Source organism: Myotis myotis, unplaced genomic scaffold, assembly GCF_014108235.1.
Source record: "Myotis myotis isolate mMyoMyo1 unplaced genomic scaffold, mMyoMyo1.p scaffold_m19_p_19, whole genome shotgun sequence".
NCBI lineage: Eukaryota > Metazoa > Chordata > Mammalia > Chiroptera > Vespertilionidae > Myotis > Myotis myotis.
The window spans coordinates 27,905,881-27,931,477 of NW_023416323.1; the positions used below are offsets into that span (position 1 = coordinate 27,905,881).

Below are 25,597 nucleotides of genomic sequence, written 5' to 3' on the forward strand. Positions count from 1 at the left end.
AGGGAGGGAAATACACACTTTGCTATGAAGTAAAAAAGGAATGGAAAGCTGCTTCTACTTTAATGGCCCTGAGAGCACTAATTTCTTTGCAAGTTTTGCCATGGCCTTGGCTGGTCCACCCCCAGCAGTAATGTAGAGACTGAGTGTGCACATCTGTCCTCATGTAATTAAGGCTGCAGAGCAGCAGGTGCAAACTTCTCATCCTTCAACTTGACTCTTAAACTGCTTGTGCTCTTGTAACTTAAAATCTAAACTTGTTAAAAGTGAGATTTTGAAGGTCATTAGTCTATAACAGGAGCTGGGCTCTGCAGACATTTATTTAAAGCAAAATTAGAAACAGCTACCTAACACACATCAGCCATTTTAAGATGTTACCATTTCACATTTTCCAAGGGGGAAATACTATTAATTCTGAGGTGATTAATATCCACATGAGCATGATATTGAAGCCAGATTGGAAGACTTCTTGTCCCTTAAGAAAAAAGCTTTTGCAGGAACAGAAAGTATCCCTTACTAAACCTTTCTCAGTGTAATTTAGGTGCTTAGAGATTTTCTGATACCAAAGGCTCAACCATTACGAAGGTTTTGTCTTATTTTCTTGTTAGAAAAATTTGAGTTGTTGTCACCTTCCTCCAAAGAGCTGAGGTGGCGAAACCTCTCTGCAAAACTAGTTCCGTTTAAAATGTTTCAGTGTGAATCTGCCAGACCCTAAAATAATTATAGCTTAGAAAGGCAGATGTGGCTTTGGGTTTGAACAATTTTTATCATTCTGTACCTTTTTGTGGGATTGGAAGAAAGATCAGTGATTAACTGTGTGCCAAGAAAACATACCGAGATTGGAGCCATCTGGTTCTGCAGGAACACCCAAAAGAAAGGTGCAATGCCTGGGGAAAGATCATGGTTTCATTAAGGACAGTGACACTACTTTTTTGGCATAGAGATTCCAGCACTGGCAAGGGAACCAACTATTTATTTCTGAGCATTTAGTGATGCCTGTGTGAACTGTAGCTTTCTTTGAGATTTTGAATTAATAGGGTCACTGCTTCTTGAAATGTCTGCTGCAGGAACTAAGAAAAAGGACTTGGTGTACAGTGGCTGTCAGAGCCAACAGAAGTGTTCCATAGTTCATCTTGGGTAGGAAGAACCCTGTTGGCCAAGGGTAGATGCTGCAGACCTTGCAAGGACAGCCTTCAATGCCATCCAAGCCCAGCTGCAAAAGTTTTGTAAATTATTTATCAGCTGTGGCTATAAATTAGAGATGAAGGGAGGCCTTTAGGCCTGATCTTGGACGTACTCCTTATTAATGATTTTCAGGCGTAAGAGGACTGAGTATTCTCTTGTATGTAGGAATTACTAATGCTACTAAGATTTTGCAGACTGTTCTTATCTCAAATTCTGCTCTAACAGGGAGTTTGGAAAAATCCTTTCCTAGGAAAGGTAAATTTAGTCAATAACCCACTTAATTCAACTTATATTTCATATCTTCCTGTCATAAACACTGGGTCCAATTCCCAATTCAGAGAAGTTGAACTTACCTCTCTCCTAGCCATCAGAAAAAACTTTTGCTCATGGTTGTGTCAAGTGTCTAACATTCTTACGTAAATATTTGAATTTAAAATGTTTACGTGCTATTAGGGTTCTCTAGGGCCAAATATTGTCTAAGCTGTCATGCTTACTCTTCTCAATGAAATAAGCTAGTCAGTGTCATGGCCAAAACCTCTGGTACTTCAATGCAGCAGTAACCAACCTTTCGGACTTCACGGACCACCAGTGGTCCACGGACCACCAGTTGGCGACTGCTGCTTTAATGAGTGCCAGAAGATGGGAAATACAAGGCCCCATTTCCCAAGAGCTTGTGTACCTTGGAATAATGCAATTATTCCTGCACACCCAACCTCAAGATACTGTTCAAATTTACACTTCTTCAATCAACCTTTTTCTTTCTCACACATGCACACATACACACAAAATCTGCCTACAGAGACAAGAACTTTTGCTCATATTTTTTTTAATGTATCACAATGAGCAGGAAACATACTTGATGAAATATTTTCAAAGGAGTATATTCAATTACCATCTACAATCAACTTAACTATGACAACAAAGTTTTTGTGACAAATTTTTTTTTTCAGTTTGAAAGTTCCATGTGGTTCTGTTTGTTAGTCTCCATGTATTTTGGTACAGTTCGAGATCAGCATTATTACAGTAACAAAAAAGCTAACAAGACTACATTATAGAAAAACACCAAGAACATCATTTTTGGTTTCACTTGCTCTATTTTTTTTTTGTTTTTTGTTTTTTGTTTTTTTTTGTACATTGCAAAGGCTGTTCATATACCTCTTCACCTCAGGGTCACGTTCATTTATGCTTTCTTTCCTACCCAAACTTGCCCCCCTCCCCCCAGAGAAAGTAAACAAACAAAAAACTAGTCAAAGCTTTGTTTCACAGTGGGCAGTATCTCAGCGCCAACAACCAACCAACTCAATTTATGCTTCTATTTAAAATGTTTTAATTTATTATTTAAAAAAAATATATGTCCATGAACATCAAGTGCACTGGCTTGGGTCACTGCCTCTCTCTCCTGCAACTTCCTGCCCATGACTGATAAACTCAGGGTTAAACACATGCCGTCTGTTTTACTTTGTTTTCAAAACTTTGGCCACATTCATCTCTTTAAATCGCTTTTAAATTAAAAAAAAAAAAAAAAAAACCTTTCTAGATTTACACTTTTCCGTGTGTGTGTTTCCTTCTTACGTTTCTTTTTGGATGGATGGTAACTCCCATCCTGTGGGTCAGTGGTGCTATGAGACTGAATGTCTAGCACCAGCCCACACTGTGGAGTATTTGGGGAAAAAACAACCAACCAACCAAAATATGAAGTGTGAATGAATGTGAAGAATTAATTTAAAAAGTGAGTAGAGAGATCCTATTCATTTATCTACTATGCAACAGACAGGAGTAAATTCTCCGAGGGAGACCAGCCTAAACAGTTGGGCATTGTAGTAAATTCATGCTTTATAAACGATACCGGTCCCAGCCAGGGCGGATGGTTAGCCCACAAACATTTTAAGCTATGTTTGACCCCTAATTTTCACTATCACTGACTGCTTTGATACTTCTGGGTTAATGCTGAGAATTGTTTTCTTTTTTGAAGGAACATATATGTGGGCAGTAGAGTTTGTGGAGGAAAACATTAGTGTGCAACCCACTCCAGGTTGAAACAATCACATAACCCCTCTGAGGAACACTGGTCGGTGGATGCATGCTTACTTAGCCAGTCTACTCCACCAACCATCTTGCAGTCGCCAAATACACCCACAGGTCAAGGCATGACATAACAAAACACTGACAGTCACTCTGCTGCACAGAGGGAGGATGGCATAGTAGCTAAAAGAGAGGGGTGGGGAGAGGGAGAAAATGGAAAAGAACCATTGGGGAGGAGGTGGCAAAATTATTAGGAAATGAACCTAAAGTTGAGGGGGGTGGGAAAGGGATAGAAATTGCACTATTACCAAGCAATATCATTTTTAAAAACAAAGTTTACAGAAAAGACCTAGCAGAATTTGACAGGTAAAGCTAGTGTTAAATTGTTAATTGGTATCATCACATAGAGAACCAAAAAACAAACAATTTTTTCTATATGATACAGACACAGAGTAACATACAACAGTTAAATGGCAAAAATATATTTTTTATAGAGTTACAAACAAGATAAAATAATGGAAAACAAAAAACTGTACAACTTTAAAATTTAAAAATGTTCATCTCAAACACAGGGAGAAATACAAGAATTCTTGTTAAAAGAAAATAGCTTGTTAAAACAGCAAGTGTTTTTGCGTACTTGTTTTTGACACCTTATGCTACAACTGGATACTGGTATGAATAGTTAGATGGTATTCTTTAGCATTTCTACTTTAAAAAATTATAAAAGGAATTTGCACTGTGCATCAGCCTAGTTAGAAATATGTACAACAGTTCAGGATCTACTCTTTCATTAAACTGAAAATAAATTCATAAAAATAAAATAGTCCCGGCTAAAAAAGAAAAGAGAAAAAAGAAAAAAAGAAATCCACTTTTAGATGTTGGAATGCTCCAGTCTTTTGCAAAGTTGATGAGTGGCTTCAGCACTGGGGAAAGAAGCCCGGAAGGTGACCAATGGAACCTGCATTCACAGTCTTCAAAGTTCCCTTTTGAAACATAAGGAAGAGAATGAAGGGGAGAAGGATTTCACACGTTAGGGGCCATGGGAGATTGTTTCTGTTGTTTAGCTATGAAAGTGAAACAGCAAAGCATCTATTTGTCTCCAAAGTCTACATTATAGCAGCACAAAGTTTTCCTTTCAAAGTTCAGACCTTTTTTTTTAGATGAGAAAGGGGGTATGGTGTGTTGTGTTGTGTGTCACAGGAATATGGATATTAACGTAAACACAAGTGTCTCATTCTTTCTCTTAGTTCATTGCTATCTGCTTCTTTGTTGGCTGCACTCTGGATCACTCGCCGCTCAGACTGCCTAACACAAGGACAAAACTTTGAAGTAAAAAAATGTGTCTTTTGGTATATGGAATTAACAATTGCCTCTCTGCTTGCAGAAGAAGCAAATAACCACCTGGGAATCTTTTGTTTTATTCTTTCTTTTATTAAACTAAGTCTTGTTTAAATTAGAAACAAATTCTCAAGTAACAAGAACCCTTTCCCTTTTTTCTGCACCAGCAGTGAAAGGGTGTGTCTTTGGATTTTATTTAAAGCATGAAATTTCTTTTTCTGAGAGAAAAGAAAACAAAACAAAAACCAAACGCCTAACCAAAACTTTTTTAGAAAAGAAAAGCACACAATCCAATTACACAAATGGAAACAAATGCTTTAGCTTAGGAAAAGAATATTTGAAGCATCTACTAAACAAGGAGTGGGGAAAAAAAGGGTGAAAAGCCAAAGGAAGGATAAATAAAAAATAAATGCACAAGGCTAACAGACATAGGTAACTAGAATTATATGCCTTTAAAAAGTTTCAACTCCCCAACCAAAAATAATCTGTGAGGATCCTAATGACCCCTAGGACCCTTTGAAATTCTTTCTTTAGTTTTATAAAATAATTCTGCAGCTACCCTCTAAGAAATGAAGGCAGCTACATTACGTGGGAGGTTATAGGATGGGAGGTGGGAGGAGGAAAGAGAAAGTGGAATTAAGGGACAAAGGGGAGAAAAGCTTAGGTGAATCAACGGATTGCAATCTATCTGCTAGGAATGAACAAGACAACATCAAATGAGGAGCTGTCAGCTGGACCATACAAAAAGCTAAATGTACACAAAAGGTTTTTCTTTTTATTTTCCTTTTAAATCTACCATACTGCTTCAGTTCATTTCCAATGCAACAATCTACTCAACACCAAAATGGTCATATCTATCATAAATACAGAAAGTCAGTTTTTAAAACTTATTTTTTTAAGCTACGAGTCCTCAACACTCTTTGTGTGTGGGTTTATTTTTTTTTTTCTTCTGAAAGTGGGAGTGCTTAACTTTTCACCTTAAAATTGGCTTCAGCAGAAAAGCTATCCTTAAAATCCCCAGAAAGCTAAAGCAGTTCACATTGTTTTTTTCTCAAATACTTTCTGCCCGTTTTTAAATTAAGAAACAAAAAATTTTTCTGGAACAAAAACGAAAAAAGGAAACTGGAAAAAAAAAATATATATATATATAAAACAATGATTCTGAAAACAGAACAAAGTGTGAGCGATTGACCTGAGAATAAAAAGACATTACATTTCTCTTTTTCTTTTAGCAAGCCATTGGTATCTGAATGCTAAGATAGCAAGAAATTTAAAACTGGAACAAGGTGGACTGCTTTCCCATACAGTGCATGCCGGGCTCCTCTGTGCTATCAGCGTGGGGGCGTGTATTGAAAAGGGGCAAATATACAAGGGGTTTAAGCTCCAAAGACATTAGGGAGGCCCTGTGGACTTCTGTTTCCCAGACCAATAGTACCTTCAAAAGGACACAATGTAACAGGGTTAAGGGGTGTGTTTTATATATATATTAGAAAAAAGAAAACACAAGAATGTAAAATCACCGGCATAGATAGGTATATGGGAAAACAACCCACGCTTTTTCTTTTTTTTCCTTTTTTTTTCTTTTTTCTTTTTTTGGTTAGAAGCTTTGGAATTGCAGTTAGTCTATTTTTGAAATTGGTTTGTTATTAATTTTTTATTTAAATTCATTTGTTTGTATTGTTCATCTTCAAAGCTTACAATCTGAAGGTGTCCGTTCCTACACTGGTCAGACCACTGTCCTTGGGGCAGCTGGGGTCTTTGGGACCCTCCACCGGGCTCGCCGGTCCGTCGGACTTTTGGCTGAGATCCGTGTCAGACTCCTCCGAATAGTCGTCTGTTGGCATCGAGGGCTGAACCCCTGAGGTGCTGCATGAACTTGAGGTAACCGTTGAAGATGAGGAGAGAGGAGGAAAAGAAGGAGGCTTCGGGGCCGAAGCCCGGGAGACCACTTGCGGCCAAGACTTCCTGGAGGCGTGGGGGGAAGCGGAGGACGAGGAGGGGGCGGCGGCCGACTGGGGAGGGGGGCTGTCGTTTGAGTGAGCGGCAGACTGCGAGGTAGATGCGGTGCTAGGATCGGGGAAGCAGGCAGAGTGAGGTAATAAACTAGGGTGCTCTTTGGCGTTTCTTGCTGCTCTCGTGATTGTTCTGTGTTTGTGCAAGGCCGACTCGAGATGTTGACTCAGAGCTTCCTCCCCACAGAGCGTGCTCTCGCACGCCAGGCAGTGGTACGAGCCGCCGCCACTGCTGCCACCGCCGCTGCCACCGCCACCGCCACCGCCGCCCGTGGGGACGTGAAGCACCATCTCTTGCAGGTTCACCACAGACTGGCCGAAGAAGCAGAGGGACTTCAGGTGGCTCCTCGCCGCCTCCTCGTCACCGAAGCCCGCCTGGCACTTGCGGCAGACCAACTTGTACTGCACCTTTGGAACAATGAAGGGGTCATAGAGGGAGTCCGCACTTTTGCTTTCTGCTTCTGGCTCTTCGGGGGGTTTCAGCAGGAGGGGGGACACCTCACGGGGTGCGTTTTTCTGCTCTTCTGGTTTGGGGGATTCTTTGGCAGGGTCTTTGTCTGGGGAAGCAGCCCCAGGGGGGACTGGGGTTTGGCTTGCTTTGGGCTGCTGCTGCACTTTTTGCTGCTGCTGCTGCTGTATTTGCCGCTGCTGCTGCTGGATCGCCTCCTGCAGACTCTGCTGGTATTGCTGGTACTGCTGCAGTAGGGAGCCCGGGGACAGCCCCATCAGGGCCTGCGACAGCGCAGGGCTGTAGGGGAACAGGCCTTCCATGCCATACATTGGCTGCAGGTACCCGCTCTGCAGGGCGCCAGGGATCTGGGGGGCATAATAAGGAGAGAAGCCTGGTACAAAGTAAGGAAGGAACTGGCTCGTGAGCAACGCTGTGGGGTCTGAAGTCAAGGCTGCCTGCAGGGCCTGCAACTGTGCAGGGTCCACTGCATACTCCATGGTGGGCAGTGGGGCTGAGATGGTGGCTGCGGCTGCCGTGGGGGCTTCTCCTTTCTCCTTCTTGGGGACAGGCAGGGGCTCCCCTTTCCCTTTGTGTGCCTTTTCCTTCTCCTTTACCTTCTCACTGTCTTTGTCCTTGCGTTGCTGTTGCTGCTGTTGTGGCGGGAGCTGTGGCACAGGTGGAGGCTGGGTTGCTGGCGGTGGCTGCACCTGTGGCTGCTGCTGCTGGGGTTGGGGGTGTTGCTGAGGGGCCATCGCCATGGTGGCTTGTGCTGGGGTTGGGGAGTTCAGTGTCGCTGAGGACGGTTTATTTGGTAATCCAGATGTGGGGAGACCAGGGGAAGGAACTGTTGTGCTGGGCAGACCCATCAAGTTCGGTTTTGGAGACGTTAAAGCTGAAAAGAACGGACACAGAGAAATCACGTCAGTCTGGGTGGTGAGGCTGAAGTTCAAGATGTTTTGACCTGTGTCACTGGCACAGAGTTTGAGGTCTCAAGGTTTATACTTGAAGGTTTACACCGACATTTTCAACAGAGGTGTCAGCCAGGCTTAGGGTTGGAGAGCCTTGTATTCTAATCAAGCCCGAGTTCTGGATCAGCTCCGCTCCCATACTTCCCTTTCCAGCCAAGCACCTTCTGGCCAATGTGTCATGCTCACCCCACTAGTTCATATTTTCTTGCCAAGCTCCTTGCTACCATTCATTCTACCCAAGGCAATTAGTCTGGAGGCCCCTAAACCAGCTGGGACCAAGAGCCTTCATCAAAGTGTCACAAAAATACTACAGCCAAGAGGTCTCACCAGAAGTTGTCTGGAGGAGACAGGTGACAGGAAAGGAGAGGGAAGGAAAGCAAGAAACCTAGCCAAGCCTCAAGACAATGTGAACAAATAGGCTATATACATGCACCTCTGCAGCTGAATGGATCCGTTAAGAGGAAAGACACAGGAGGAGGAATAGGAAGAAATCAAAACAGTCTATTCAGGGAACACTTTCTACTCTTGCCCCTGTTTGAATGACATACAGCAGGGCTAGGGCTGTAGACGGTGGAAAAACTAGCCATAGGAAGAGGAGAAAAACATGTCAGAAATGGAACTGCCCAAAGTGCTGCCACCATCAATTCCTAAGATTGCGTCCTACATCAGGTAGCATTGCTTATGGGTGGCAGAGGTCTTTGACCATGTCACTCACTAGACGCACATGGAGTACAGCCCCATCCTCAATCACACGCAGACCTAACCTACCACTACTTGTAAAGCTTCCATCCAGCCCAGAGCCTAACGTACCCTCAGACCTATCTTCTGGTTTGAGGCTTTTGTTCCGGAGTCATGGAAATGATATTGTTGCTGCTGGTAGATATCCCTGCTCTTCAAAAGTTCACTTTGTGCCACTTTGCTTTTAGGAAAAACCTACATTAATACCTATTTTTGCTAACAAAGAAATACAAAAAGTGAAAATAGCATTCAGTGTTTGCTTTGCAGTGAGCTGTAGTAGAGGCATCGCGCACCCTGAACAGGGAGAGTGGGACTGCCAAGCTCCTTCCCCAGGAACTACACTCAGCATCATAGCTTTGAGCTGTTTCTATGAGTGTCTGTGCTTTATCTTGATCTATGTGTGCATTTGGTAGCAAGATGTGTCCTAAGATGACTGCTTCTTCACTTCATGCCATTTTGACTTAGGAAAGGTTTCATAGGAACACTCTACTTTCAGATAGTGAGAAAATTGGGTACACCAAACTATAGGTTTATAAATACTAGTAAGGTGGTGGGGAGAAAGGATGTGCTGGGTGATGAGATGCTGAAAAAAGACAAGAATTGAGAAGAGTTCATAGGCAGCAGCCTTCAGATTATCTTTACATTTGCTACACCCAAGAAACTAGACAGTGTATAGCCCCTTCACTTCTGTGAGCACCAGAATTTAAAAGCAAACCCTATGGCCCCTCACCACTTATCTGGATCACAGCCAGAAAGCTGTGGTAGTGGGTTCCATAATGTGACACTGTCCTCATGAGAAAAAGTAAAAAACTCTGAAGCCCAGACGTGGGTGAAGACAATGTTGACTTCAGTGTTTACTGGGCTATCACACTGCATTTGAAAACACTCAAATTTCAGATAAGAGAACAAAGTTGTCTCAAGTTGCCAATCGCAGAAAAACATCCGTTAATGTTTGGATAGACAAGGAGGATGCTTCCCTCAGCACCACATAGCATCATTTATGTACTCTTCTGAAATTAACACATCCAATTTCCTCAACGCTCATAAGGGGCTGAAACCAGAGGAGAAGATAAATCCGACTAAGAAAAACTCAGTAAAGGCTCATTGGACAAACTGGCACAAACGAGGCTGAAACAGAATGGATTATGAATTCTAAATTTGCGACATGGCTCTTTCCGCCTCCCTCTAGACAACAGGCCTACTCCAAGTTTTAGGTTGTAACCAGAGCCAAAAGGAAGGGTAAGGAAGGAACGTCTAGATATTTCCCCATCTCTATGACATCAGGTTTTCAGGAGAAAGAGCCACGTCAGAAGGCTTTAGACTGACTTTCTATATCTTGAACTGACAGTCTACATAAAAGATTCAAAATTTTAAGAAATGGTTACTGAATCTGTGCTAGTTACAAGCTCTGCACTAGCCACATTTGATACAGTAGCTCAATATATTCTCAATAATTCTGTGCCCTTGGTTTTTCTCATCTGTAAGATCAGAACCAAGCAAGGCACTTCATCCCCGAGACCTAGGCATGCACCTCTGGAGTCAGACTGATAGGATATGGATTATGATTGACACACATTTGCCATGTGTGATCTTGGACCCGTTCGCTGACTGCTTAGTTTTCCACAGTAAATTGTTGTGGGGATTTACACGGTAAAGGTTACCATTGGGCCTGACATATTAAACATAGGTTTCTTCCCTCCCATTCCAGATCCAGTGCTCCTGTGAGCTTTGGTGCAGTCAGGAGGTGGTTACGGGGGGCACATCTGGCTGGCTGCCTTGAATAATTAAGAGCATATCTTTCCATCTTAAGTCCACTTTAAGTGGTCAGAACCTGAGTAGCACTAAACATATACCTGTTGACTGACTGGCTCATATTGGGTGTTGTGGAAGGAGCACATAGCACTGGGAGCCCGGAGGCCTGGGTGGGAGCTCTGGCTCCTACCCTAGCTTGCTGAAGGGTCTCGACCTCTCTGGGCCTCAGTTTTCTCATCTGTAAAACAAGGGGAATAGATCAGACATTCTGATTCTAATTTTTTTCACATTATTATGAAATGTTGGGCCTTCCCAAGCCCCTCTGCCAAAGTCCTGGGCTGCAAGGATAATTCAGTGTCTGGCCACTTTCCATAGCTTGTTTCTTGGCTTATGTCTAGCTGGCTTGAGCATCATTCTGTGACACTAACTTGCCAACACACATAAGCAAGGACTTTTATATCTTAATGCTTCCTTTTCTTGTTCCTCTCTTTGGCTAAGAAACTGGGACCAGGAATGAGGTAGCCTTATGGTCTGTAAATCCCTGCCAAAATTGTAAAACTTGGATTTCACTCAACCAGGACTGCTCTGTGAAGTAGAAGACCCTCTTCATCTCCTGGGAACAAGGACATGTTTTGAAGGCAAGGAGGCCCTTTGAGGGGCTCTCCTTTGGTGAATGTGCACTGGCCAATGCAGGCCATGAAGGCAGCTTGATGATTTGTGTCTAAGACTTAGAGGATTGTAGAAGTCCAATTTAGGAAAGACAGGTGGATCCAGGGAAGATGGGTAAGGACAAACAAGAGAGGTACACAGGAAGAACTGTGAGACTCCCCATTAAATGGAAAAATGAGAGTACCAAGTATATGATTCTGAATAGGGGAGAGAAGCAAAAGGGGAGATGGGCAAAAGGAAACGATGCAGATTGAATACCCCTAAAAATTGACCATTAACATTATTTGTCTGTCTGGAGTACTAACACAAACATGTCAAAATTCAAAACCACATTGCCCAATACAAGATTCCTAGTCAGTGCATTCGAGCACAAACTGACACAGCCACTGTTATTCTGGCTAGAAGAGAATCTTAGTAGTAAGAGGACACCTGACAGCAATTATGCCAGAGTAGCTCTCTAAAGAAGGGTGCAGGGACCACACAGGTAAGGGCAAAGATTGGTTTAAATTCTCTTGAACAAGTTTCCATAGGGCATGATCCAGAACTAGCTAGATATTAAAGGGTCTTATATTTTCAACAAATATCTAGAAGGGATCAGGATTTCCAGAAGCACCAAATGGAAGGGTCTCCAATAGAAGCTCCTTTCTTGAAAATAACACCTCTCCCACTCGCCCCGATTGTGCTGTTGAACACGGGGCACAAGAATGGTTTCAGAGGAGACCAATCCAACCAGGAGATGCCGTCCCTGAACTGGGAAGTCAAAGAAAGATGTACAACATGAGCACAGCTCCAGGGAGACTCAATGGAAGGCACCTGAAGTTTTGTTGAAGCTTCCTATCTGCCCAGCACTCAGAGGGTATGGATGGTAGTCACAGAACAAAGGGCTAAATGGGCAGCTACTGAATGCTAATGGAATCACCTAGAGCAGAACCCACCTGTGTTAGATGGAGTAAAGCCCGGCAAGGAGGGGCTGTTGAGGCCAGGGAGCAACACAGGAGGAATGCCCTGGAGTGACGGATATGCTGTAGGAAGGTTAAGAGCCTGTAGAGGGGCATTATCAAACATCCCTTGCTGCTGAGCTGCCAGTCCGAGGACCTCATTGGCTTTTTTAATCCGGTCCAACTCTTGTTGAGCCATCAGCTGACGTACAGTGGCTGGGTCAAAGTATTCTTTCTCCTTGTCCAACTGGCTTCCAATGGTGTCTTTAACTTTGGAGATATGCTGTTGGGAAAAGATATGGTCACGTACAGACAGCCGAGCGCTGTACTTGATGCCACACAAAGTGCACTCTGTTTTGGGTCCCTCGTAACTTGTTTGGTTTATACCAAAATGCTTGGCCATGCTTAACTTAGACTTCTTTTCTTTTGCCCGGGCATTCTGGAACCAGACCTGAACAACTCTCTTTGGCAGTCCAATGTCATTGCCTAGGACCTCACACTCCAGCATGGTGGGTGTCCTGTAGTCATTAAAGCATGACTTGAGGACCTTCAGCTGCAAATTAGTCATTTGAGTGCGAAAGCGTTTCTGCCCAGGCCGGTCCCCATTGTCTCCAGATTTGCCTGCTGACCCACTTGCACCAGGACTTGGGGAGCAGGGGTCTGCAAGACTTGAGGTTTCACTGTAGTCCACTGTACCTTCATTGTCATATTCTTTGCTGTAAAAGCTCGGGGCTGGGCTGACCAGACCTGATGACAACCTGTCTTCATACTCGGACATTGCCATCATGGCCGCTTTGGTCAACCCGTCATTGGGCGCAGATGAGGATTTGGTTTCAGTTGCTATTCCCGTCGCACTGTCGTTATCTGCGTTGCCCTCATCTCCAGTAGTGGTATCTGTGATTGCTGTGTTGACAGAGGAACAGTCATCATTGTCCAGCTTAGTCTGGTCAAAGTTTAGATTAACTGCAGACATGGAGGGGCTTTCAAAGTCTTCAATCCCTTCCACCTTGATGGAAGAAGGGCTAAGAAGAGTTCTTGGAGATAACTCCATGGTTTTACTCACAGGTGAGAGGGGAACACCTTGGCCATCACTACTGCTTGGGGGTAGGTGGGAAAAGCTAGTTCCATCAAAAATATCTCCTTTCATCTGGAGTCCCCCATCGCAGTCTAAGAGCATTGCAGACAGAGTTAGGTTGTAGCCAGCTCTCTTGGCTTCATGCCAATGACGGGACCGGATATGAGCCTCGAGAGCAGTCTTGGCCTTGAAGAGGGCTCTGCAAAAAGGGCATCTCCTGTGGGCCTGGGCTGGGCCCACAGCCCGGAATTGTCCTTTCCTTTCCCTGGCACGTGTGTTCTGAAACCAGACTTGTACCACACGTTTCTTCAAGCCTACCTCATGCGCAATGTGATCCAACATCTTTCGAGTTGGATTGGAGTCCAATAGGTACTTTTGGTAGAGAATTTCTAGCTGTTCTGGTGTAATAGTTGTCCTCAAGCGTTTGTCTCTCTGAGGTTCTTCTCCTGTCCCACTGTCATTTTCGCCAGGGCTTGCGCTGGCCTTTTCCTCCAGCTTCCTCTTCAGAGTGTTCATAGTGGAGGTTGGAGTTGAAGGAGAAGTGGCCGAGCTTGCTGGAATCTGAGGTATGGCCCCAGAGAGCAGCTGGCTTGCCAGGAGAGGGTTACTAGGGTCAAACAGCATGAAAGGCATATCCAGTGACCTATCTAAAAACTGGGGGTGGATGAACTGATTCTGCGCACTCAGGAAGTGAAGCTGCTGATGCTCCTGCCAATGTTCAAACGATGGAAACGCCAGCTTACACTGGTCACACTGGTAGGGAATTAGCTGAGGAGGTAGGTTTGCCAACTGTTGAGGAGTTGATGTGTGGAGGGGCTTGAGGGGCAGGTGGGACAGCTGAGAAGGACTGGGGCTCGACTGGGGTAAGGGGCACTGAGGCGGCGGTGCTTGTGGAGGAGGCTGTGGTAATGAAGTGGGGGCAGTCAGCTGTGGAAGCTTTGGCTGGGCTGCGTTTGTCTTCTGCTCAGGCTGGTCTTGCTGCAGCTCTGCCTTTGGTTGTACTTGCTTTTCTTGGGTTTGGTTTGGCTGTGCACTGGGAGGTTCAGCCTGCTTTGGTTTCTCATCACTCGCCTCTGTTTTTGAACCGAAGGTGGCCAGTTCGTCAGCTTCTGCTGTAAGCTGCAAGAAAGCGGAGGAAGCTGTATTGGCTGATGGTGCTGGGGTGCTGTAAGCCTGTGAGGGCATTGGGGTACTGCAGGAGGAGCTGGTGGGTGTCAGGATTTCCATGGCATCCATGGAATCCTCATTTTGGCTGTCATCCTGCCCCTCCTCATCCTCATCTTTGTAACACAGCTTCTTCTGGTGCTTGATGAGATCAAAGATGCGCTGAAACACCAGGCTACACTTTTTGCACTGGTAGTTCAGGTTGCTTGTTCGAATATACCTATCATTCGTAAGCTCACGCCGCTCTCCATCTTTGCCTTCTCCCTGATTCTCATAATTTTTCCTGGCCTTCTGTCGGGCATTTTGAAACCACACCACTATGACTCGGGTTGGAAGGTTCAGTAAATTAGAGAGTTGCTCAAATTCATCATCCTTTGGGTAGGCGTTGGCATCAAAGAAGTCCTGTAGCACCCTCAGCTGGTAGTCAGTAAACCGTGTTCTTGAAGACCTCTTGCTTCCCCAGTACTCTTGCTTCTGAGGTTCCGGCGAAGGGGGCCGGGAGTCAATCTTCAGCTCCTCCAGGCTGGTGATAGGAGGGTTGCTGAAGTTGTAAGGGGAGTCCTTATTACGCTGCCGCTCTTTGAAGAGAGTGTTTCTGAACCAGTGCTTGATCACTTTCTGGGGCAACCCAGACTTGTCGGCCATCTCTTTGATCTGCTCTTCACTGGGGGAGTTGTTAATATCAAAATATTGCCGCAGGACTCGGAGCTGGTCATCCGTGATCCTGGTGCGAGGCCTCTTGTTCTGCTGCTGGAGCAGACTTGGATTGAGCTGATGCTGGTACAGCTGGGCCAGGTCTGCAGGCAGAGGCTCCACAGGTCCAAGCTGAGGAGGCAGCTGGGCTGGCAAGGTCTGAAGTGGCATCGTCTGCATCATCAGTGGTGAGAAGATGGGCAGCTCCATGGGCATGGAGAGCTGAGTGAGCGGAACGGATGGCTGGGCCGGTGCAATTGTAGGTGACGTGATGGGTGGTGCGGACACAGGGATGGCGGGCGTGGAAGCAGGCTGAGGTGGTGCTGCAGGAAGCGGAGGTGGAGGGGGCGGAGGAGGAGGTGGCGGCGGCTCTGGGGTCTGGGGCCTCAGGGGGTACAGTTTATCGTAGTGCTCTCTGTACTGTTTGGCAAACCTCTCCAGCTGTTTAAAGGGAAAGTAATTTTGGTGAACATGCTCTTGATGACTCTTTAAAATCAGGATGTTGGAAAATAACTTGCCACAGGAGTCGCACTCGAGCTTTTCCAGATTCTCTCCGTGCTCGGTCTTCCCATTCTTTTTCTGCACCTTCTGCTTATTCTCGTTGTACTGAATGACCAGCTCAAAGCCAAAGTTCTCCAGCAAGGCCTTGGTAGCGTTCCCTCTGGCATCTGAGGCGATGCGTGGAGGAAGCATGGAAGGCTCAGAACTACCCCCTGGTGCCAGCTCTTTCTTCTCTTTGGCCTTCAAGGCATCTGGCAGAGACTCCTTTGGTCCTGCGTTGCCTTCTCCCCCTTCAGCACCATCCCTCTCTCTCTGGCTTTCTTTTTCCTTTTCTTTGATGACCAATTTGTTTTTCTTTTCAGGGTGCTGGCTTGGCTGTAGGAGGGTAGAGTGACTCTGGGATAGAGAAAGCTGGCTTTGCTGCAGGATCTGCTGGTGGCTCTGCTGTGGGATCTGAACCTGAGCCTTCAGATCTTCCAGCAGGCCTGGGCCCGTCCCAGTCAGCGTCAGCGCCCCACTGGTCACTGGCAAGCTCACCTCAGGGTTGAGCTGGAACTCAGCGCTGGGGATGTAGAAGGGGAAGAGGAGGTGCTGCTGTTGCTGCAGCTGTAGCAGGGTCTCAGTGGTCATGGGAAAGTGAGGAAGGAGGGTGGGGTTAAACAGCTGAGACTGGATCAGGGCAGCCTGCTGCTGCAGCTCCTGTTGCAAGTGAGCTTGAACTTGAGCTTGGGCCTGGGCCAGTGTCTGTGCTTGTTGCTGCTGCTGCTGTTGCTGCTGCTGCCTCGATGCAATCATATCTGCCAGTTTCTTCCGATTGGCCTCCTTGGGCTCTGAAGGGGAAGTGATGTTGGCACTGATGGGATTCCCCAGGGGCGGCATTCCTACACTTTCAGTGGGCACTTGGCTCAGTAAGCTGGAGCTTGGAGCAATGCCAGCACTGCTTGGGTTGGTGGTGGTAAAGGTGTTACTGCCAGTGGTGCTCACAGGACTTGGGGTAGAGGAGCTCAGGGAGACACTGCTGCTGTTCCCATTGCTGCTGCCACCTGCGGCCTCCAGCTTGGCTGCCCGGGCCTTGGTTTGATGTAACACAGACCTCATGTGGATCTCCAAAGTGGAGCTCTGGCTGTAGGCCACGTTACAAGTGTTACACTTAAAAGGCTTGTTGTCTGGGCTGCTGGTGGGCTCTGGCTGACCAGTTGCCGATTCTTGAAGGGCTCTCTTTAACTTATGCAGGTGGGAGACAGAGTTATAGTGCACCAGCAGGATGTTCTTTTGCGTGAAAGATTCCTTGCAGACGGTACACTTGTAAGGGCGAGAAGGGTCTAGAAATTTCTCCATGGTGAAGTTGGGGCCTTTTCTGAAAGGCAGAGCTCTCTTCGGCTCTGAGCCTGAGTCTTCTTGTACTGACCCAGAGTCACTGCCTGTGGGGCTCTGCTTCTCTTCCAAGTCACTCTCTTCCTCCTTATCTTCCTCAACAATTATGGTGTGGTCCTCGGCCAGGGTGGGGTCTCCCATTGCCAGAAGGTCCCCATTGGCCAGAAGGCCGCCATAAAGCTGCTGGATGTCGGCCTCACTCAACTCCAGGTGGCTCGTCTCAAGATGTTTTTTCAGAGCCTGGAAAGTTCGGAAACTGCGCTGACAAAGACAGCACATGGTGGCGGCTCTGATCACATGGTACTGAGAATGCAGCTGCAGCTTTTCAATGGTCTTGAAAGCCAGGCTGCACTGATTACAGCGGTACTTGTACACGTGGCGATCTGACACAGGCAGCTGAGGCCTCTTGGTGTGAACCTCATTGAAGTGAGTCTGAAGAGCCGCAGAAGTTTTGAAAACCTGGTTGCACCCTTTCTTCCAGCACAGGAAGCCCGAGTCTTCTCTCATAGAGCCTGGGTCAGCAGAAGAGGGTTTCAGATCCCCACTGTGCTCTGTGCTCACGGAGGGCAAGATGTTCTTTCCAGGATCCTCTGAGGTTTCTGTAAAAAAACACATCAAGCCCAATGATAAAGAGGGCTTTGTTTCAAGGATGGCACCAAGAGCTGTCTACCTAGCAAGGCCTCAGAAACACAGAATCTGACTATGAGGGAAACACACAGCCTCCTGCTTTCCTTCCCTCTAATAGAGCACACATATTAGGAGCAGGTCCACATGAACGGAGAGGACTGAAAGGAAATACAAAAAGTGTTGCCTCCTAATAAGCCTGTATCCTATCACATATCTATCTTTTAAACAATATTTAAAATTGCTTGGCTCAGAATCCTCAATTTCTCCAGAACTGGTTTGAAGGTTACTGGTTTTAAGTGGGTTCACCTTTTACATGGATCAGTATTATAGAATATGTGAATTAATGCTGTCCTGAGTTATGGGGCGTATTTGAGAACTGTGGTCCATTGTAATTTAAGAAATTTTAGAATATATTTTTAGGCATTTTGACTGTTATCTCTATTCAATAAGCAATGAAACTTCAAGTGGCCAATTATTAAAATACAGTACATTTTTCCCTATAATGAGCGTACCCGTAAATATTCTGACCCAGATCAGCTGTCCATGGCCTGATATGCTGACAGGAGGTGAACGATGTAGAGGAGCCTCATAAATGGAGGTCTGATCTATCGAGGTACAAACCATCGTGGGGCACCACCATCATCCCTGTCTACGACAAGGTACTCCTATACTGTATCCTGAGGCAATCCTAGAAGACTCAGAACTTGGAGTGGAGGCAGCTCCGAGAAAGATAACTAACCCAGAGCCCTGAAATCCCCCATGTGCTCTATAAGTTCCTAATAAAGTTCTCAGAGATGGAGTGTTTAACAGCTTAGGATGGTGAGTTATGGGTCTGTTCATTGAGTCTCAGGTTATTCACTCCTGAAGGGGATGTGCCCACCAAAATCCTACTTGTTCTCACCTGATTTTATCACTTTAAACCATATGCGTAGTACATAAAAATATGCCACGAACCAGAGTACAAAGTAGCTGCCAACAGTGCCCCCCATCTTCTGATCAGTTACAGTCAGCTTAGCAGTCAGCTTAGGAGTACCGTAAAGGACTCGGCACCCTTGCCCTGGGAAAAATCCCGACCCGACATTTCATTCTGTTCCCATTTGCAGGGGTCAAGGATAGTGACACTAACCAGGCTGCTTGCCTGCCTCCTCAACATTGGGGTTCCCGTCTCGATCTGGAACAGCCGCTGGGAGAAACATGCTGCTGGGCATCACCATCTCAGGGGTGGTCACCTGAGGAACAAGAGGCAGAGAAACACAGAGAGTCAAATGGAGAGGGAAGAGACACAGAATAGGGAAATGTGTAACAATTATTTAATAAGCAAAATTAGCCTTCACCAGTGTAAAGCTGGAGGTGTCACTTTTCATAGCTCACTGAAGATTCATGTTTATTAGACAAAGCTCACATCAGTCAAAAGTGTTTCTACGGTTACATTCTGGACATAATTAGCAGTGCACACTTGAAGAATAATCTTATTATTAATATTTTTCCTTTATGCAGAATTTTGACTTTGATCACTGACAATGTTTTGTCATGGGCTGTGAAACTTCTTGTGCAACCAATTAGGTAGATAAGTTGAAAGGCCCACCTTAAGCTGCTGAAACCATAATAAGGGCCCTAATTAAATCATACCTAGTAAAGTACACTGTAATCTTGAAGCAGGGAGCATTGTAGTACTGTTTTCAAAATGTATTCAGGCAAGAAGAGGAGGGGAATAAGAGCAAAGGAAAGGGTAAGAAGAAGAGAAGAGAACAAAGGAAGGCTGAGGCTACGCAGGCACATTGGCGGTTTTTCCAGGAAACAACATTTTGTAACCCTTTACAAGCTCAGATCAAGTGCAAATAAGCATTTCTTTTGACTCACTTAAGCCAGGATTTCTTGTGGAGTTTCTGCTCCAGGTACACAGCATCAGAGGGGAACCTCTGGCCAGTGTCCCAGCTACACAGGGTGCCCCACAAAGCATCCTTCAGCAGGGTGGCCCCACTTTGGCCACCGTTTCCCAATAGAGCAGTGGTTCTCAACCTGTGAGTCGCGACCCCTTTGGCGGTTGAACGACCCTTTCACAGGGGTCGCCTAAGACCATCCTGCATATCAGATATTTACATTACTATTCATAACAGCAGCAACATTACAGTTACGAAGTAGCAACGAAAATAATTTTATGGTTGGGTCACAACATGAGGAACTGTATTTAAAGGGCCAGAAGGTTGAGAACCACTGCAATAGAGCAATTCCAGAATTAGCCTGGATTAAAAGAGCTGCAATTTTAGGTCAGATTTTCAGACATTTCTCTAGGCTTCCCTGCCATCTGGCCAGAAGCCTGTCCAAACAACTTATCATTTGCCCCACATTAATGTGATAAACAGCCCTCAATATCCAAAGTAAGGATAAAAGGTTCTTTGTTTAAAAAGAAACAATGTCCCTTTGCCTGCTATAGGGTGGGAAGATAGTTGGTGAAGATATTCCCAAATGAATCAGAAATTGTTTCCTGTTTGATGACAGCCAAAGAAATGATCTAACCTCAAGGTTACAGAAACTACAGTCACCACTAACCTTTCTACACGGCACCTAGCCCATTTGGAAGCACTATTTTCCCATCAACAACACAAATACCATGATAATATCTTCACTTGCTGTTGCAATGATTGGAACCACTAGATTACTGTTCAAAATGAAATATCTTAAGTAAATTCCTATTTCTAATCATTTGAAGATCTTGGCCTTGCTCAAAATAGCTCCTGACATGTTACTAGAATCATCAGTGATGGGCTCAACTGTCTAACACCAGAAAGGTAACTCCCCAACACATTTATGGGTGTTAGAATAATTTCAGCAACCCCAGATGCTAACAGGTGCAAGATTAAGCAACAGGCACTATGGAGAGGGGTTCTGAGAAACCATGTTTATAAGACCAGGTGCATAGCAGGTGCACTTGTGACAGAATCCCTGCTCTCACAGACACCTGCACCTCCACCTCCACACAAAACTGGTGGCAGCTGGATAAGGCTAGCTGTTGATGAATCGTTAGGAGTGGAGCAGAGATTGCCAAACTCATTCCATCTATTTTCTTTTTTTAATAGAAAGCATTTCTGACCAGTGTGGTTAGGGAGTCCAGCAGGAGACCAAGAAGTGAAAGGTCACCGATTGATTTATAGTCCTCAGCTGAGGGGGAGCACAAGGTTGGGGGCTAGAGGGCGGAGAAAGGGAAAGGAAAAAAGACCCCCCCACCTCCTTTCTCAGTTGTAGCGGCAGGATCAGTCCTTTCCTGGGATCTTTTGGAATTATGAAAAATGAATCATGAGAAATAAAAAAAAGCCCTACAGAGTAAAAAAGAATAAAATTATCTAACACCTCAGCTGCACATCATTATAGAAAACTGGGGGCTTTTTATACGCATTACAGTAAGGCAGACATCCCCTCTAACAGACTCAGTACGACGGATCAGTAATTGTTTTCATACACTTTAATTAGAAAAACTCAGATGGCTATGAATAATAATGGAAAAGAGAGACTTTTGCACTTGAAAGGTTGAAGTCAATCAAGTGTGAATGACGGCAAAAAAGAAAAAAAAAGACACCAATTCATCAGCCCTCTGTTGTCTCGCTGCGACTTTAATCATAATTCCTGATTGGGATTCAAGAAGGCAGTAAGCAGCGGTTCTTTGTCTGCCTTCACCTTCCATCAATTAACTCTCCCCGAAATATAATCATCAACCTCACATGCTCCTCTGCATCTTAATCTGGGCCTCCAAACCTGTAAGTCTTGCCCCATATGTGTTTAAGTAATTACTTTTATCTACCTGCATCTTCTCATCTATAGCATATCCCTCAGAAGAAAAAAAGCCTGGGTACATAAAATTTTAACGAGCAAGAAATTCTCAGGAGGCAAAAAGGAGTAGCCCTAAAGGGAATCCTACGGATTTAGAAGTTCTGGTAAGGCCTCTCTGCGCCTGTGTCTGAACAGAGAGGTTGAGAAGAGAAGCCTCCTTGCTACACAGGTGATGGAGGGCCCCGTGTCAGCTCTCAGACACTAATGACCCCTCCCATGCTTGTGTCCATTCCTCCCTCTCCTACCAGCTCCCAGAGCTTTCCACTCAAAAGTTTGCATGCTTCTGCATAAAGCCATAAATTTAGTCCTGCCAACAGCTTTCTGAGGAGTTCTAAGGAAAGGAGAGTTGGCCAAAGGCACAGTTCCTTCAAAACTTGCCTTGGCACACCCCGCCCCCGTTTTTTGAACTGTGTGCAAGGTTCAGACTATCCGAGCCACAGTATCCGATGGAGAGCTGAAAGTCAGTTGGAAAGACAATCATTTAACTGCTGAGCACAGTTCTTCTGTAAAGACCTTCCCTTTAGAGGAGCATTGCGGAGTGTAGGTTTCTGAGACAACAAAACCTGGCTACAATATAACCAAAGCCATCCCAAAGGTGCCCAAACCTCGCCTTCCACTAACTGAATCCCACCACCAGCTCCACTGCACATGCATGCACACATGCACACACACTCTCTCCCTCTTCCCTGTCTCCCTCTGCCCTCTCTCCTACTCCAGACTCAAAGCCAAACAAAACGTTTTAGGTTTGGCCAGATACCAGTACCAATAAGTCCAAACACCTACACTTTTTACAGTGACACTACCATCCACATAGATTGATTTTTCTAATAATCTGTATACTAATAAACGTGTTCAAGTATGTCCCCATATTCTACCCATTAATGTATAGAGGGTACCCGAGACTATTAAAACAGACTTTTAACCAAAAGTAAAACAAAGTTTTTCTGGTATGAAAATTCAATTAATTGGACACATTATTTCCTCAGAATTTGGGTCACTCAAGATTGGCCTTGGCCATCTAAAGGCAGTTCCATGGTGATCTTATTAACCTATTAGAAGAGGTGAACTGAAATTATTCTAATACCCCTAAAGATACAGGTAGATAAAAGTAGTTACCTAAACACACATGGGGCAAGACTTACAGGTTTGAAGGCCCAGATACCACATGTGTTCCTCCCACTCTTTTGAGCCAAGTCCACTACATTCCTTCCAGAGTATGTAGAGTTGATGGGAATGTAGTATAAAAGCTGAGCTCAGGTGCTGAAAGTTCAAAAACAAACAGCGGCTCTAATCTTCCTGACCAGTAAACAGGTCTCATGTATAACCAGAAATGTGGAGTTTGCTCTGATGCTGAAATTCTTCAAGCTTAAGCAATTCTCATATCTAACAACAGCAACAGAAGAGTTCCACACTGAAAGTCTCCAAGCTTAAGCAATGCCAAAGCAGCTTAGTTGTTGAAAAGGAAGGGCCTCATGTGACTCTGCTCATCTTTTCAATCTGACCATCGTTCACTAAACACTGCACAGGGTCCCTGTGCCCAAATAGCTCACAATCCAGAATAATTAACCTTTTAGAGAATTTGATGAAACTTGTAGACTCCTAGAAAAACACTTTCACACACAGACTAGTGCAGATAATTTCAGGAAATCTCAGGCTCCTTAGAGGGAAATCCATGAACTCAAGTTAACTGCTCTTAAATACAAGGAGAGGTGTCATGGGTTCATAAATACCTAGTTCTGTTCATTTCACCATTATTATGATTTAATGCCTTTCAAATTTCTATGAGCTCAGTGGACCCTAAAGCCCCAAGGACACCCTTATAAAACCCAGAGGGTTAGATGTGGGTCTGGTCCCCACTATGACATTAGGAAGAGGTCACCAGTGTTTCTTCATTCTTGATAGAAGCAGCTGGGAATTATAAGGAGCCCTCCACCCTCCTTGCTTTCTCCAGGTCACGGATGTGGAGCAGCCAAATACAACACCCTGAGCAGCCATGCGGTCTACTTTGCTAAGTTCTTATAGAACTGTTCATGCAAATTCACCTCTCAAAGCCATTGTGTGAGGTTAGATCAGTGCAACCAACAAGTTCCACAGTTGGAAAGCAGATCTATTTTCTTAGAGAAAGTCTTGAACCTGGTTTCTCTGAGACACCCATCCCTACTGCCTTAGCACTGCTCGCCTAAATGGGGCTTCTTTCTGAAAGGCTCACTTTTCCAAGTGAAACTATAGACTTGCCAAAACCTAGACTCCCGAAGAAGCCTCAGATCCTTCACTTGTCAGTGAAAATCAATAGAAGAACCTCAGACGGGGGGGGGGGGGGGGGGGGGGGGGGCGCGCCTTGGACCCAGGCCTTCCTGGCACAGACCTGGCCAGTCTCTATGAATGAGGTACTGATTCTATTAGAAACATTCACGCATGAAGTTAAAACCCACCTGCTTCCAAAGCTGAGCATTCCAGCTAGTGGTGCAGCTCAAGCCGACTGCTCCAGGGAGAGGCCTGTTGCTCACTCCTTTCCTGCACCTTGAGGGCCTATGGGGCCTGCCAGCTGGTCTCTGCACTAATGCAGCCAGCAAACCAGGGCACCTCTTGGCAGCACAACTTCAGAGGTTTTTTCCTTCCCTCACTACCTTCCCAATGTTCCAGGCTGGCACTGACCATGGAGTCCAGAGGGGTTTCTCTCTCGGACTTGTTTCCTTTCTAAAATGTCTTGTATGTGGTTGTCTTTCCCTTTTTAAAAAACATAAAACCCATGAGGAAAAACTGCAGGGCCACGTTAGTTTTCATGTGGGACAGACTCAAACATGGCCATGAACCAGAACTTAAAAACTAAGAATGACAAAGACTGAAAATGGAGGTGAATGGGAGGAGAGAGAGAGAGGAAACACAGACAGAAAAGAGAGCCGAGAAGGAGAATGAATTGGAGAAGAGCTTCATTAGACTGAGAGAGGCAAGCAGTGGCAGTACACCAAGGTCACTTCTAATTTAGACCATCTAATTGGCAAACAGGCTCCAAATGGCTATCATCTCACAGGGCTTGGAATTAATGAAGCCCGATTATTTTCATTACTTTCCTCTGAGATGGAGACAAAGTAAGAAAGCTGGTACCCAGGCGGATGCGACAGCCCCAGGGCAGTGGCCACCCAATAGCCCCAGTGGGGGGGTGGGAGGTGGGGTAGACCAGCCTATCCCAGAGATTCACAAAAGCACAGGCATACAACAAGCCCAGAGAAACATAGATACTGACTGGAAAAAAAATCACAGGAGAAAAACTATTGCTCCCACAAGAGAGAGAGAGAGAGCTGCAGGCAGTGAAGGGAAACCTATGCATGTACAAAAAATAGTGAATTAAAAATCAGCAAAGAGAGAGAAGATGAAGGGTTAGTGAAAAAGGTGTTCCTGGGATGCTCAGGGGCCAACCCCCATGTCCACCGCGAGGCTGTATTTTGTTAAGTGATCAAGGAACAAAGACAATTTCCTGACATTAATGTTCCAGGATACCAGTGGTGTGGCCTGTCACTTACAGCGATAGTGATCAATTAGAATAATTTAAGAGTATTGAAATGCATGGTAGGTGGTCTTTCCCATTCTCTTTTCCAGCCAAAAACATGCCCCCCTCCCCCCCCACGTCCTCAATACTCCTTTCCCAAGTCAGTGAGGAAGTAAGAACACAGTCCAGTAGCTCCAAGTCCCCACATGGGTTTGAAATCCGAGTTTTCTGTAAGTGGGTGCCAGGTCTGTGGAACGGAGTTTGGGGGCAGGCTGCTCAGTCAGGTCTGGAGGGGCACTTGTCTCATTGCCTTTTAAGCTTTATAGATTTTTCTTTCATGTGACATGTCTAATGACACCCTTTGGAGCTCGGTTTCCAATGGGCCGAGCAGAATGGAGTGCCGTGGGTGTGTAGTTTCCATAGCGCAGGGCCAGAGCTGCAGTTGTTCCCAATGGAGAATATTTTTCAAGCCCCTTCATCAGTAAAAGGAAGGGGACCCATGGAAGACACAGATATGAGATGCAGAGCATAAGCAAGCAGCTGTTACCATAGCAACAGACATATTAGACACTGCAGGTTCCTGAAAGCTGTCTGATAAGGTATTATTAAATGAAGCCTCCTCAAAACACTCTCCATTTACAACTGAACGGAAAGACATTGTGTAGAAAGTAATCTATTTCCATTTATCAGGGTGGAATTTACTGTTAGAGGGACTACAACCCAATTCAAACCATATCCTGAGACCTTGGACCCAGACAGCAAAAAATATTTACCAGAATTT

The 25,597-nt window shown here is 45.2% G+C and overlaps 1 protein-coding gene across 2 annotated transcripts in view; it reads right to left on the minus strand.

Annotated features, from left to right (window-relative positions):
• Positions 1 to 2,119: 2,119 nt before the first annotated feature.
• The window catches only part of ZFHX3 (zinc finger homeobox 3), a 157,718-nt gene continuing 134,240 nt past the window's right edge, over positions 2,120 to 25,597 (minus strand). The window contains exons 7-10 of one of the 2 annotated variants that reach the window (XM_036346029.1): positions 18,631 to 18,733; positions 12,068 to 17,476; positions 6,241 to 7,897; positions 2,120 to 4,187 (exon numbers count right to left, since the gene is read on the minus strand). In XM_036346029.1, coding sequence (XP_036201922.1) covers positions 4,178 to 4,187; positions 6,241 to 7,897; positions 12,068 to 17,476; positions 18,631 to 18,733 — 7,179 coding nt within the window. In that variant the 3' untranslated portion in view covers positions 2,120 to 4,177. Of the gene's footprint in view, positions 7,898 to 12,067; positions 17,477 to 18,630; positions 18,734 to 25,597 lie in introns of both variants that reach the window. The other variant, XM_036346031.1, reaches the window with a different exon arrangement.